The 15,501-nt window shown below is 47.1% G+C and overlaps 1 protein-coding gene across 2 annotated transcripts in view; it reads right to left on the bottom strand.

Annotated features, from left to right (window-relative positions):
- ctnnd2b (catenin (cadherin-associated protein), delta 2b) overlaps positions 1–15,501 on the bottom strand; it is a 122,478-nt gene that overhangs the window by 23,034 nt on the left and 83,943 nt on the right. For both annotated transcript variants that reach the window (XM_071377193.1, XM_071377194.1), the window contains 2 exons: positions 13,575–13,707; positions 9,449–9,662 (listed from right to left, as the gene is read on the bottom strand). In XM_071377193.1, the coding sequence (XP_071233294.1) occupies positions 9,449–9,662; positions 13,575–13,707 (347 nt within the window). The remainder of the gene's footprint in view (positions 1–9,448; positions 9,663–13,574; positions 13,708–15,501) is intronic.

Genomic DNA, 15,501 nt, shown 5'->3' on the forward strand with positions numbered 1-15,501 from the left:
GACTGAGAATACAGATATGCATATGTTTGTCACAGATACCTTAAAAAAAAAGGTAGTGGCGTGGATCAGAAAATCAGTCAGTATCTGGTGTGACCACTATTTGCCTCATGCAGCGCGACACATCCTTTTGCATAAGGTTGATCAGGCTGTTGATTGTGGCCTGTGGAATGTTGTCCCACTCCTCTTCAATGGCTGTGCGAAGTTGCTGGATAATGGCAGTAACTGGAACACGCTGTCGTACACTTCAATCCAGAGCATCTCAAACATGCTCAATGGGTGACATGTCTGGTGAGAATGCAGGCCATGGAAGAACTGGAACATTTTAAGCTTCTAGGAATTGTGTACAGATCCTTGTGACATGACATGAGGCTGTGTATTATCATGCTGAAACATGAGGTTAAGGCGGCGGATGAATAGCACAACCATAGGCCTCGAGATCTCGTCACGATATCTCTGTGCATTGAAATTGTCATCGATAAAATGCAATTGTGTTCATTGTCCGTAGCTTATGCCTGCCCATACCATAACCTCACCGCCACCATGGGGCATTCTGTTCAAAACGTTGATATTGCTGATGTCACCCACATGACACCATACACATTGTCTGCAATCTGCCCGGTACAGTTGAAACCAGGATTCATCCGTGAAGAGCACACTTCCCTAGCGTGCCAGTGGCCATCGAAGGTGAGCATTTGACCAGTTGGTTTTGACGTCGAACTGCAGTCAAGTCAAAACCCTGGTGAGGACGACGAGCATGCAGATGAGCTTCCCTGAGACGATTTCTGACAGTTTGTGCAGAAAATCTTGGCTTGTGCAAACCCACAGACAATCTCGTAGGTGAAAATGCTGGATATGAAGGTCCTGGGCTGGAATGGTTACATGTGGTCTGCCGTTGTGTGGCCGGTTGGACGTCCTGACAAATTTTCTAAAACAACATTGGAGGAGGCTTATGGTAGAGAAATGAACATTACATTTTCTGGCAACAGCTCTGGAGAGCATTCCTGCAGTCAGCATGCCAATTGCACGCTCCCTCAAAACTTGAGACATCTGTGATATTGTGTTATGTGACAAAACTGCACATTTTAGAGTGGATTTTTATTGTCCCCGGCACAAAGTGCACCTGTGTAATGATCAGCTTCTTTATATGCCACACCTGTCAAGTGGATGAATTATCTAGGCAAAGGAAACATGCTCACTAACAGGGATGTAAACTAATTTGTGCACACAATTTGAGAGAAATAGGCTTTTTGTGAGTATTGTCAGGACCCGGTGCGAGAAACAGTCACTAATAATCGTCAGAACCCAGAAGATGAGGCAGACACAGCAGTACTAGAGATGGTGGTTTAATTAAAGAACAAAATCTTCAGGCAAAGAAACTAAATCCACAATGTCCAAAAATAAAGCCAAGAGGCACAAAATGGAAATCCTCCAAAATACAAAAGAAACTCCACAAAGTGGCAAAAAACAGCAGGGAAAAAACAAACCTCAAAAGACTACTCAAATAATACACAAGAACTAAACCAGAGAACCTCTGGAAAATCCAACAAGAGAAATATCTGTATAAAACAAGGCTTGGGCTGGGGCTGGGTGCTAACTTACAAACACTGAGCAAGGAACACACAGGGTTTAAATACTAACAAGGGAATGACCTACAGGTGCAAACAATAATTAGAGCAAGAAAAACAAAAGGTACAAAAAAGGTGCAATGGGGACATCTAGTGACCAAAACCCGAACAGTCTTGGCCAAAACCTGACAGAATCCCCCTCCTAGGAACGGCTCCTGACGTTCCTACCAGCCTTCTCAGGGTGGAGGGTCCTGAACTGACGAATGAGGTCAGGGTCCAGTATGTCCTTGGCAGGAACCCAGGAGCGCTCCTCGGGACCGTAGCCTTCCCAGTCCACCAGATACTGCCAGGACCGCTGCACCCGGCGGGAATCCAGTATCCGGTGGACGGTATAAGCCGACTGGCCACCGATGACACGGGGCGGAGGGGGAGGTCTGCCTGCCGGGATAAGGGGAGAAAAAACAACAGGTTTTAATAAAGAAATGTAAAATGTTGGATTGATCTTAAGGGATCTGGGTAAGTGCAGGCGAAAAGTAACGGGATTGACTCTCCTGGCAATCTTAAAGGGACCGATGAACCTCTGGGACAGCTTGCGAGACTCCACCCGTAGTGGTAAGTTCTTAGTTGAGAGCCAAACTCTCTGGCCGGGGTACAGGGTAGGACCGGGACGGCGACGTCTGTTGGCTTGTCGTTGGTACTGCTGAGAGGAACGCAGAAGATTAAGACGTGCCTTCTTCCACGTAAGCCGACAGCGTCTGATGAACCTCGAGGCTGAAGGCACTCTGACTTCTGCCTCCTGGTCCGGGAACAATAGAGGCGCATAGCCAAACTGACACTCATGCGGGGATATACCAGTGGAGGAGGAGCACAAGGTGTTGTGCGCGTACTCGGCCCAAACAATGAAGGATGACCATGTGGACGGGTTGTTGGAAACCATGCATCTGAGGGTGGTTTCCAGCTCCTGATTCATCCTCTCAGTTTGGCCATTGGACTCCGGATGGTACCCTGAAGATAAACTGGCCGTGGCCCCTATGAGTTGGCAGAAGGCCTTCCAAAACCTTGAGGCGAACTGGGGACCTCTGTCGGAAACCATATCTTGCGGAATCCCAAAGACTCGGAACACATGGTTAATCACCAACTCAGCTGTTTCCTTGGCAGAAGGTAATTTGGTCAAGGGAACAAACCTGGCCGCCTTAGAAAACCTGTCGATGATGACTAGGATCGTAGTATTACCATGGGACGGAGGAAGGCCAGTAATAAAGTCCAACGAGATATGGGACCAGGGTCGGTGGGGAATAGATAAAGGGTGAAGGAGTCCTTGAGGGCGGAGGTGAGAAGATTTGCCCTGGCAGCACACGGAACAGGCCTTGACGAAAGTGGCAACGTCTTCTTTTATGGTGGGCCACCAGAACTTACGCTGGATGAACTCCAAGGTGCGACCTACGCCCGGGTGACAGGTGAGGCGAGAGGAGTGCCCCCACAGAAGGACTTGGGACCTTGCTGCCTTGGGAACAAACAACCGATTAGCAGGACCTCCTCCAGGGCCCGGTTCGATGGCTTGAGCTTGTTTCACGGTATCCTCCACTTGCCACGAGATCGGAGCCACGATCTTAGCGGCCGGAAGGACAGTCATGTCAGTATCTTCTCGAATGGCAGGAGAGTAGATTCGTGACAAGGCGTCCGGTTTGAGATTCTTCGACCCGGGTCTATAGGTGAGGATAAACTGAAATCAGCTGAAGAAAAGAGACCATCGAGCTTGTCTGGAGTTCAACCGCTTCGCCTGCTGGATATACTCCAGATTTTTGTGGTCCGTAAGCACTTGAAACGGTTGAGAAGCCCCCTCGAGCCAGTGTCTCCATTCCTTCAATGCCATCTTAACCGCTAGGAGTTCACGATCCCCCACATCGTAATTCCTCTCGGCCGGGGTAAGCCGGTGAGAGAAGAAGGCGCAAGGATGAAGCTTCTTGTCTTCACCCCTCTGAGACAGGACAGCTCCAACCCCAACCTCTGATGCGTCTACCTCCACCACAAAAGGTTCATCCGCCGTTGGTAGTGTCAGGATGGGAGCAGAGAGGATGCGCTGCTTGAGTCCTTGGAAGGCCGTCTCAGCTTCTCTTCCCCACAGAAACCTTGTGTTGCCACCCTTGGTTACAGCTGAGAGAGGGGCTGCCACCGAGCTGAAGTTCTTGATGAACTTGCGGTAAAAGTTGGTGAAGCCCAGGAAACGCTGAACTTCCTTAACGGACTTGGGGGTGGGCCAATCCGCTACCGCCCCTACCTTCTTGGGGTCCATCTGGACTCGACCGGGTTTCACTATAAATCCCAGGAATTGTACTCGAGAGGAATGGAATTCACACTTTTCCGGCTTAACGTACAAATGGCTGTCTAGGAGGCGTTTGAGCACTTGTCTGACATGCTTAGTGTGTTCTTGAAGGGAGCTCGAAAAGATGAGGATGTCATCCAAGTAAACAAACACGAAGATGTTAAGCATATCCCTAAGCACATCGTTTATGAGCGCTTGGAACACAGCCGGAGCGTTGGTCAGGCCGAAGGGCATCACCGAGTATTCGTAGTGACCAGTAGGCGTGTTGAAAGCGGTCTTCCACTCGTCCCCGGGTTTGATCCGCACAAGATGGTATGCGTTCCGCAGGTCAAGCTTAGTGAAGACAACTGCTTCCTGGAGCAGCTCAAAGGCTGTGGCCATAAGGGGTAGCGGGTAGCGGTTACGGACGGTTATGGCATTGAGTCCCCGGTAGTCAATGCAAGGTCGTAATCCACCGTCTTTCTTGGCCACAAAGAAAAACCCTGCTCCCGCCGGCGAGGTAGATGGACGCATGAGGCCTGCTGCCAGAGCGTCCTTGATGTAGGTATCCATAGCAGCTCGTTCGGGAGGAGAAAGGGAAAAGATCCGACCCCTGGGAGGGCAGGTCCCCGGAAACAGGTCGATGGTGCAATCGTAAGGTCTATGGGGTGGTAGTTTGGTGGCCCTCTGTTTGCTAAATACCAGTTTGAGGTCATGGTAACACTCGGGAACTCGGGACAGGTCGATGGATTCTAGAGACTCGGAAGGGGAACTCTGGGAACTCGGGAAGATACAAGTGGCTTGGCACGTAGGACCCCACTGCTTGATAGTGCCCACAGACCAGTCGATGTGAGGGTTATGGCTGTGAAGCCAGGGATAACCAAGGACGAGAGGGAACTCGGAACAGGAGATCAGATGAAAGTTCATCACTTCCTGGTGTTGGGAAACTGAAAGTCGCAAGGGGGTAGTGGCACGAGTGACAAGTCCAGATCCCAAAGGGCTTCTATCCAACGTAGTAACCCTTATGGGGTCACTTAGAGGTTCAGAAGGAACGCCATTCTCCTTCGCCCAGACCCCATCCATGAAGTTACCTGCGGCTCCAGAGTCTACCAAGGCTTGAAGAGAAAACTCGTGGTCGTCCCAGGAAAGGGTAACTGGAATGAGCAGGCGGGAGTTGGATGGATGGGAGGAGGTTATGTTTCCCGTTACAGTCCTCCCAGGCCTACACGGGAGAGTGCGTTTCCCTGGAGCCCGGGACACGTGGAGCGGAAATGGCCCGGTTTGCCGCAATATAGACAGCATCGCTCCCTCATCCGGCGGTCTCTCTCAGCCTGGGAGATGCGTCCAACCTGCATGGGTTCTGGTGGAGCCAGCGAGGATAAAGGTGGAGACTCGGAGCTGGAACCGATAGGAGCTAGGGTGAGCGGTCTACGGTTGAGTTCTCTCTCTCTCAGACGCTGGTCTATGCGTGAAGCCAACTTGATAAGGGACTCGAGGTTGTCCGGTGGTTCCCGAGTGGCCAGTTCATCTTGGATGGTGTCAGAAAGACCCTTCAAAAAACACACTGTGAGCGCCTCGTCGTTCCAGCCACTTGCTGCTGCCACAGTGCGGAACTGGATGGCATAGTCCGTCACGCTGCGCCGACCTTGGCGGAGAGTCAGGAGCTGTTTGGCTGAGTCAGGGCCGTTGGTAGGACCTTGAAACACTCGCTTGAATTCTTCAGCAAAGGTAGAGTAGCTGGCACAGCAGGGACTTTGGGCATCCCACACAGCAGTAGCCCAGGCTAGGGCTTTTTCCGACAGCAGGGTGATGATATATGCTATCTTGGACCGGTCGGTGGGAAACGACGATGGTTGCAGCTCAAAGGAGAGAGAACATTGTGTGAAAAACCCCTTACAAACACTCGGATCCCCTGAGAACCGTTGGGGAGGCGGCAGACGAGGTTCAGCCAGGGGGTTAACTGCCAGGGGCACTTGAATCTGATGAACTGGAGCAGAAGCGGTTGCCGGGGAAAGTCGATCCGAAATCTGCTTTATGGAAGTCAGCATCTCTGACAGAAGTTGAGAATGTCTAGCCATTAAGGCCTCTTGCTGAACCAGAGCAGCTTCGTGGCGTTGGACAGTCCCCTCGTGGTGGGACAGCATGGAAAAAAGATCCTGGGTACTGGCTGCCTCTGGGTTCATTATAATGGCTCAGTGTTTCTGTCAGGACCCGGTGCGAGAAACAGTCACTAATAATCGTCAGAACCCAGAAGATGAGGCAGACACAGCAGTACTAGAGATGGTGGTTTAATTAAAGAACAAAATCTTCAGGCAAAGAAACTAAATCCACAATGTCCAAAAATAAAGCCAAGAGGCACAAAATGGAAATCCTCCAAAATACAAAAGAAACTCCACAAAGTGGCAAAAAACAGCAGGGAAAAAAACAAACCTCAAAAGACTACTCAAATAATACACAAGAACTAAACCAGAGAACCTCTGGAAAATCCAACAAGAGAAATATCTGTATAAAACAAGGCTTGGGCTGGGGCTGGGTGCTAACTTACAAACACTGAGCAAGGAACTGAGGAACACACAGGGTTTAAATACTAACAAGGGAATGACCTACAGGTGCAAACAATAATTAGAGCAAGAAAAACAAAAGGTACAAAAAAGGTGCAATGGGGACATCTAGTGACCAAAACCCGAACAGTCTTGGCCAAAACCTGACAAGTATGGAACATTTTATTTCAGCTCATGAAAGATGGGACTACCTGTTGCGTTTATATTTTTGTTAAGTATAATAAAAAGACAACCGAGTCATGTGTCACCATAAATTGCTTTCAATAGGATGTGGTCGGAACATGGTGACTGCCATGGATGGTGTTAAGGGGTGAGCAGCCGCTGTCAGCCAAAGGTCGAGATACACACACACAGCACAAGAGCTGGCCAATTATCTATAAGAGGAGAGAGGAAGAGGGAGGAGGAGGAAGAGGAGAGGGTCCTTCACTCTACAACACTCCATACCACATACCACTGTGATTTGTTGAGAGGGCTCTCACACACACACACACACACACACACACACTGATTGTAATGACCTTGACAGCTGGCCCAACACTTTATAATTCTTGTTGACCTTCGCCGTGTCATGTCCCTCCCAGGACACTGTAGCATTTATGATTGCAATTACCAGTGATGAGGCAGACAGTCACTCTTCACCCGTTCCTCTCACAACAACAATGTAATTACACAGATCTACTTTCGTCTTATCAGTTATGTTGGGATGTTTTCCTTGTGGTCTGCTCTGCATCTAAATAACTAGCTGCGTTGCTCATAATTAGTGGAGACAGTAATCTTACAGAGAGCATCACTTTACCGCACTCGGGGCGGCGCACAGCATTTCTGTGTTTTCAAAAATGAAAGGGCTGCTGCCTAGAGTGGCGGCAGGCTCGGCGCATAATAACTACCTTTAACATATTTTTTTATTTCGCCTGACAGATGAAAGAGGTTAATTGCCTCAGCCTTACATCATCGGGGAGGCAATGCGGTGCGGGGGGTGCTAGGTGGGGAGCGAGAGCATCATTACATGGGGAGAAAGTGGGCCGTCTGCAGAACTGGACCTAAATTAACTCTACAGGGGGCCGTGGAAGGTGAGGGCACTGTGCAGGTTGTCAAGGTGACGGAAATGGAATTTGAGGAAGGAGCCTGTTGTGGTTCAGGTGAGGCAGCCGCCGTGTCGTGAGCCCGCAGTCAAGTGGAAAAGGACTGATTCAGTGCAGATGACGTTCTAATTAAATCAGCCACTCTATAGTGAGCCACCAGGGTACCAAATATACACGGAGTGTACAAAACATTAGGAACACCTTCCTAATATAGAGCATCCCCTTTTGCCCTCAGAACAACCTCAATTCGTCGGAGCATGGACTACAAGATGTTGAAAGCGTTCAACAGGGATGTTGGCCCATGTTGACTCCAATACTTGCCACAGTGTCAAGTTGGCTGGATGTCCTTTGAGTGGTGGACCATTCTTGATACACACGGAAAACTGTTTAGCGTGAAAAACCCAGCAGCGTTGCAGTTCTTGACACACTCAAACCGGTACGCCTGGCACCTACTACCATACCCCGTTCAAAGGCACTTAAATATTTTATCTTGCCCATTCACCCTCTGAATGGCACACATGCACAATCTCACTCTCAATTGTCTCAAGGCTTAAAAACCTTCTTTAACCTGTCTCCTCCCCATCTACACTGATTGAAGTGGATGTAATAGGTGACATCAATAAGGGATCATAGCGTTCACCTGGATTCACCTGGTCAGTCTATGTCATGGAAAGAGCAGGTGTTCCAAACTTTTTGTACACTCAGTGTATATGTCTATGAATTGTTGTCTGTAGATGGCTGTACATTTCTACATTTCAATCTCATCCAACTACTCTACTTTTCAATTAATTTACTCCAAGAACTACAGAAGGACAACTTGATTAACCATAATCCAGCACGACCACATCTCATCCACCCCTCCACTAAACTAGACTAATTGCGTCCTGGCTGTGTAAGTGCAGCAACATGGGTTCCTGTTCGATGTCACTTGGAGTCCAGGACACAATCCACATCTCTAATCTCAGGAGACAAGAAATCCGCCATTTAAAGGAGCTTTATTCCCGCTAAATAATCATCTTTAGCTCCCGGGCGGGGGGGGGGGGGGGGGGGGGCTAGAGCAGCAGAGAAAACAACAACCTGGTTTGGCTTCCTGTGATGTCATAAACCGCCGCTACCGCTTCCCTAAGTAGGATGCCTCCTGGCAGTCGGTGGCACAGGGAAGGCTGGGAGATGGAGAGAAATGGGTAAATAGTCCCGTTAATCCATGCCCAGTCACAGGGAGGGGAGAGGAGGCGCAGGCGGTCACTGTGACTCTGATTTAAACAGCCAGAAGAGAAGAAGTGAAGAGGCAGAATTCCTCTGGGCCGGGAAGGTTTTCTGATGCCTGATTAATTTGTGACAGGAGGGACTCTGTGTTCCGTGCGTTGAACTGCTTTCTCATTTATATGGTAATCTCCTTTAAGACAGCACCAGCACAAACCATTTATTTCCAAAGCATTTCCAGGCTCAGAATCCTCGCTACAGTAAAAAATAAATATTAAAATAATGCCCTCTATAAACATGACTAGGGGATTTAACCTCTCACTTGTTATTGACTAAGTACATTTAGGCAATGTTTCAATTAGAACAGCGCTCCTTTAATAGATAATAGCACCATGCAAGTATTACATCATATTGTATTTAATAAAATATAAGAATTTTCTATCCAGTAAGTCATTTGCGGATATTAGTTTTAACCACTGCTTAACCACGACTAAGGATGTTGATGTGAAAAGTCCCTTTCTGATTCTTCACCACTATAGCCTTCAGTAGTTGTTAGTTATCCAGCTCCCAGTACCAATGTCCTGTTAAATTCAGCTTGTGTATAAACTCTAGATATAAGCATCCAGGTAAAATGCTTAATAACTTGCTATAAGCAGGTATGAGCCTTTATAATGTCATATAGAAAGGCTATGTTATGTCTCTCTTTGTAAAAACTTAGCACCAAACTCTGTTTACCTGTAAGCAGCTCCCTGATCTCCACATCGGTGGTCTTCCTCAGCAGGCGGACCAGGGCTGGGATCCCCCCGCAGTTCTTCAGGGCGATCTTGTTGTCATCGTTGGCCTTTCCGTATACCAGGTTTCTCAAAGCTCCACAGGCGCTGCGGTGCACGTCGGTCATCCTGTGATCCAGCAGATCCACCAGCAGCTGGATTCCTCCCTGCCTTCGGATCTGGTGAGAGGAACAGGGAGAGGAGAGAAAAGGAGGACGTTAGTGGATCATAACGAATCGATCAAGACTAGATCAAAATTAATAGATAGACAAAGAACAGTACAAACATGCATGCAATAGTGTAGCTAGCTACTGTTCTATACAGTTCAATTTGACAAACTGTCTGCCACAGAAGTCATCTATAGTTTTCAGTATTGACAACAATATCCCTGGAGGCATCCCTATGAATCCTGTTCTTTATTTCACTCAGGTACCTTTCCTCTATAAATCAACTAGAGCCAGATCAGACAGTTCCTTCCTCCCTCATTACTCTAGAGCAGGGGTCCTCAAATCCTACCCTATGAGGTCCGGAGCCTGCTGGTTTTCTGTTCTACCTAATAATTAATTGCACTCATCTGGTGTCCCAGGTCTAAATCAGTCCCTGATTAGAGGGGAACAATGAAAAGACGCAGTGGTAGTGGCTTCGAGGTCCAGAGCTGAGCTTGAGGGCTCTAGAGTCACGTGGCTGCATATTAGTGCTGAGCGATTAGTGCTTTTTGAGGTCGGTTCAGTTTCGGTTCGATTATAAAAAATATTTATGTTTTATTATTTACATTAAATGCGCTATGCATTATGTGGGTTGAATGCTGTAACAACATAGAATAAAACAATTAAATAAAAGTCCCATGATGGTAGTGACTGCCTATTACTGCTTATCACTTATTAATCATAATTTATTCCCATTACTTTACTTTAATAAAATGTTATACATTTGTTTATTTGATGACTTTATTATTTCATTCCAAATCATCATCTAATCTCTATAGAGCTGCTTCCTATGCTGTCTGACAAAATCACTATTTTCTTCAAAGTAAATAAGGCATACTTTTATGAATGCTTAATACCAACTGTCAATCACTGAGATTGTGTATTTTCAGGTAGAGATACTTTGCGAAGCAACAGCTGCTCTCTATATTACCTCACAATCGCGCATTCTTCTGTCTTCAGTAGCAGGCGTAAAAGAAACACAGACCGGACAAGTAGATATGCAATGGATCAATGGTCATTGTAGTTAATGAATATGTTTTCTGCGCTAAACTATGTAGAATATTGGCCTGCTGGAAACTACAACTAACTCCCAACTACATAGCGAAGTTTAGACTGGATTGATTTATCTCTTGAAAAACTGCAATGTGTGCATTGAGCTCACAGAAAAAAAACGAACTAAATGGAATTCAAATAATTCAACCAATGTCAGTCAGTTGTTTAAAAAATGAAAAATAACAGACATTTTGGTTAATCTGCACACAGACAGACAGGCCAAGGAAACACTGTCACAGAGAGACAAAGGACAGAGTGACATATTGACAGAGTGACAGAGGAAGTGAGATAAGACGACCAGGTAGAGTGTCACAAACATACGTACAGACGTGTGCGTACGCACGCACACCAGAGGAGTGGTGCCAACAGTCAGCAGATGTGCTGCTAGGCCCAACAGAATGGATCAGCACTGCTGCTCTTGCTGTCCATCTCAACTCCAATTAAACACAGAGGAGAAAAACCATTACAAATCAGAGCCTGTTTATCTGGGTGCTCTGTTGGCAAAGGTGATAGACACTGGCTCACAAGATTGCAGGCTACATACAGTACATGCTGCCATTATCCAGTATATGCTGTATATTCCCTTCTGTTTATGAAGACATTGACTTACTATACAAATGTCCCTCCATCTCCAGTGCTCTACTGTTACTAAAATAGAGTGCCCATTAAATAGTCATTTCCTTCACACAGCCTTCTACTCCAAAAATAACCAAGATACTGCTAGGCGAGACAAGGTACCATGATGACACACATAGCTAACGTGCATCGCCTCGCAGTACTATAAATACACGACATGACCAGAAGTATGTGGACACCTGCTTCATTCCAAAATCATGGGCATTAATATGGAGTTGTCTCCCTTTTGCTGCTATAACTAGATGTTGGAACATTGCTGTGGGGACTTGCTTCCCTTCAGCCACAAGAGCATTAGTGAGGTCGGGCACTGATGTTGGACGATTAGGCCTGACTCGCAGTCGGCGTTCCAATTCATCCCAAAGGTGTTCAATGGGGTTGAGGTCAGGGCTCTGTGCAGGCCAGTCAAATTCTCCAACACCAATCTCCACAAACCATTTTAGTATGGACCACGTGCAAAAGGGCATTGTCATGCTGAAACAGGAAAGGGCCTTCCCCAAAGAGTTGCCACAAAGTTCAAAGCACAGAATCGTCTAGAATGGCATTGTATGCTGTTGCGTTAAGATTTACCTTCACTGGAACTAAGTAGCCTAGCCCGAACCATGAAAAACAGCCCCAGACCATTATTCCTCCTCCACCAAACTTTACAGTTGGCACTATGCATTGGGGCAGGTAGCTTTCTCCTGGTTTCCACCAAACCTAGATTCGTCCGTCGGACTGCCAAATGGTGAAGCGGGATTCATCACTCCAGAGAACATGTTTCCACTGCTCCAGAGTCCAATGGCGGCGAGCTTTACACCACTCCGGTCGACGCTTGGCATTGCGCATGGTGATCTTAGGCTTGTGTACGGCTGCTCGGCCATGGAAACCCATTTCATGACGCTCCCGATGAACAGTTCTTGTGCTGACATTGCTTCCAGAGGCAGTTTGGAACTCAGTAGTGAGTGTTGCAACCGAGGATAGACAATTTTTACACGCTACACGCTACAGCACTCGGCGGTCCACAACTGACTGAGCCGTTGTTGCTCCTAGACGTTTCCACTTCACAATAACAGCACTTACAGTTGACCTGGGCAGCACTAGCAGGGAAGAAATTTGACGAACTGACTTGTTGGAAAGGTGGCATCCTATGATGGTGCCATGTTGAAAGTCACTGAGCTCTTCAGTAAGGCCATTCTACTGCCAATGTTTGTCTATGGAGATCGCATGGCTGTGTGCTCGATTTTATACACCTGTCAGCAATGGGCTGAAATAGACGATATCCACTAATTTGAAGGGGTGTCCACATACTTTTGTATATATAGTATATCATAGTGTGTGTCTACGGCTGTGTGTGTGTGCCTATGTGTGTGATTGCCAAGGTGTGTGTGTGTGTGTGTGTGTGTGTGTGTGTGTGTGTGTGTGTGTGTGTGTGTGTGTGTGTGTGTGTGTGTGTGTGTGTGTGTGTGTGTGTGTGTGTGTGTGTGTGTGTGTGTGTGTGTGTGTGTGTGTGTGTGTGTCTGTGTCTGTGTCTGTGCCTGTGTGTCTGCCCATGCTGCCTGTGCTGTGATATATCTGTCTGAGAGGCGATGAGATGAGCAGTGTTCCAGGAAAAGGTATCAGCTGACCTAATGACTTTCTTCCAATCCCTCCAAGACAGCATCTCACTTGCAACTCATCCCTCCATCTCCACCTCCCCCATCTCAACATCCCTATACCTCACCATCCCTCCATCTCACCATCACTCCACCTCACCATCCCTCTACCTCACCCAGCCAATGTCCGCACATATCACACACATATATGACACCACCAAGCTATCCAACATTAGGGTGAGGAAAGTCAGGTGAGGCAAGATCAGGCAATACTATCTGACCACTAATGTGAGGAGAATTCACAATTCTAGCACCTGGTATAGATCCTGAGCTAGAATTGTGAATTATTCTCGAAAAAGGTTTTTTAAATAGATTTTAGATGATGTACTGAACATGAAGGTGGAGGCGGACTTTGCAATGTTTCATAAGTTTCAAATGAAACAACAGCTGCCCAGGGCAGTCACTGACTGATTCAGACTTTTTTTAAGCCCAATGTTTTAGCCACGGATTTAACCACTTTATGGGGCCTATACATTTCATAATGTGTAGCAATGGATGCAGGTGTCCCCGCTAGCACATGGCAGTATAAATGTATGAGTAGCCATATCGGCCTGGTGCAGGTTACCTCAGACTTGATCTTGTTGTCTCCGAAGCACAGGTGTTGGAGGTAGGCTGCAGCGTTGGACTGGACTGAGGGGAACTGGTGTTGCAGCATCTGAATCACCTCAGGCAGCTCTGGGTCTCTCCAGCCAAACTCCCTGCAGGGGACCACGGGAAACACAGGGATGAATACAGAACAGCACTGGATCTGTACAGGCATCTGCATCCGCAATGGCACCCTATTCCTTATTTAGTGCACTACTTTTGACCAGGGCCCATAAGGTAGTGCACCACATAGGGAATAGGGTGCCATTTGGAACTCAAAACAAGCATTGCAATACAGTGCTAAACAAAACACTCACTCACTGTCTATTATACTGCAATCTTCAATCTATCTTTTCAGATGACTGCAATCTGGTGATTACTGTACGTGGTAAATTGCAGAAGCTGTTGCGGTGGTAATTCCTATAAGTGGTGTTTTGGTATAATGTAATTTCTGCATTACAGAAAATAATAAGGCACCTTTTTGTTCTCTTTTTCTTTTGAATGCCTTTGGTTTGGTTTATTGTGTGTGTAGCAATATTCATCTATGACTACTAAGTTAGACACTAAGGCTACATTGCATTGAGGTTCACTTACAGAGCAGAAAAACAAAGTGACACATGACATATGCATTGTCCATTTAAAACAAACATCGGCATGAATAATGAACAACGTAATATGCTTGTTGAGCATGAAAAAGCTTGAGTGTGTGTGACATATTTGCCAAACAAACCACCCCCATAGCACATGGTCTAGTGTGAAAAAAAACATGTTAGTTCTAAGAGATATTCAAATCAAGAACAAGGCTTGTTTTCTATTCCCACAAGTTCTGAATTAAATCATTCAGCAGAGAATGATAAAGGCTAGAACTGAATCCCTGCTCTTGGCGAATGAGAGGTACTTTCATCCAGCACCCTCCTCTGGCGATGCTAGCTATGGTGCTTTAGTGCGTTAGCCTGAGGCTAGCTATGGACTGTCAGAGACCTCCGTCATCCCCCTGACCACCGTGTTACCCCACACCCCACTACCACACCTCTCTTATCGGCACACCTACAGAGACAGACAGACAAAGAGGGAGAGACAGAGAGAGAAAGAGAGAGAGACACACACTGGTGCAAAGGCAGCACCCTCCCTGTACACACCTTCCAGCACCTGTCCAACCTCAAACCATCACAGCTGTCTGCAATCAGGCCTTTCAGTTTGTCAGTTAGCTCTCTCACTGACAACACAGATGCCCCAGTTCTGGCTTCTCAACTCCACATGTCACCGGCTCTCAAAGACCGAGAATCAATTGCATTAACGAGTGGGTTCACGTAAGAGAGAAAGAGAGAGAGAGAGAGAGGAGGGGGAAGAGAGGAAGAGAAATGTGAGGAGGGGGGAATAGAGAGATGTGAGAGAGAAGGAGAGATGTGTGATGAGAGGGAGCGCGAGAGAGAGCAAGCGAGAGAGAGGGTGTGAGAGAAATGAAAACTAGGAACAGAGAGCTAATTCTGATCCAAAAGGCTTGGAAGCTGCGGAGCCGCCACAGTCAGTGATGTATACACTCCGACGGGTAAGAGCCTCAGGAACATTTCATCTCCTCACAATCCTTCTCCCAGCTATACCAACCACTACTAACGTGAGCAAGGGAGAAATGGAAGAGGCCATGACCATTTACAAAGAAAGAGAAATGTTAACTTTCAAAAAGGTCAACAGAGTGATGGGGGTCTAGTTGGGATTCTCTCCGACCTCAATCACATAAAACAAAACCCAGAGAAATAAAACACCAGGGAGCCCAGCTCTCAACATCTCTTCTGAGCCTCTTCAGAACTGTCACAATGAAAGTGGTGTTTCAAACGGTAGGGGAGCAGTGTACCAACCAAACACTGTGGAATATCATTCCATTTCCAGAATACATGGTCAGTTGCGAA

The sequence above is a fragment of the Salvelinus alpinus genome, chromosome 30, assembly GCF_045679555.1.
Source record: "Salvelinus alpinus chromosome 30, SLU_Salpinus.1, whole genome shotgun sequence".
NCBI classification, from domain to species: Eukaryota; Metazoa; Chordata; class Actinopteri; order Salmoniformes; family Salmonidae; genus Salvelinus; species Salvelinus alpinus.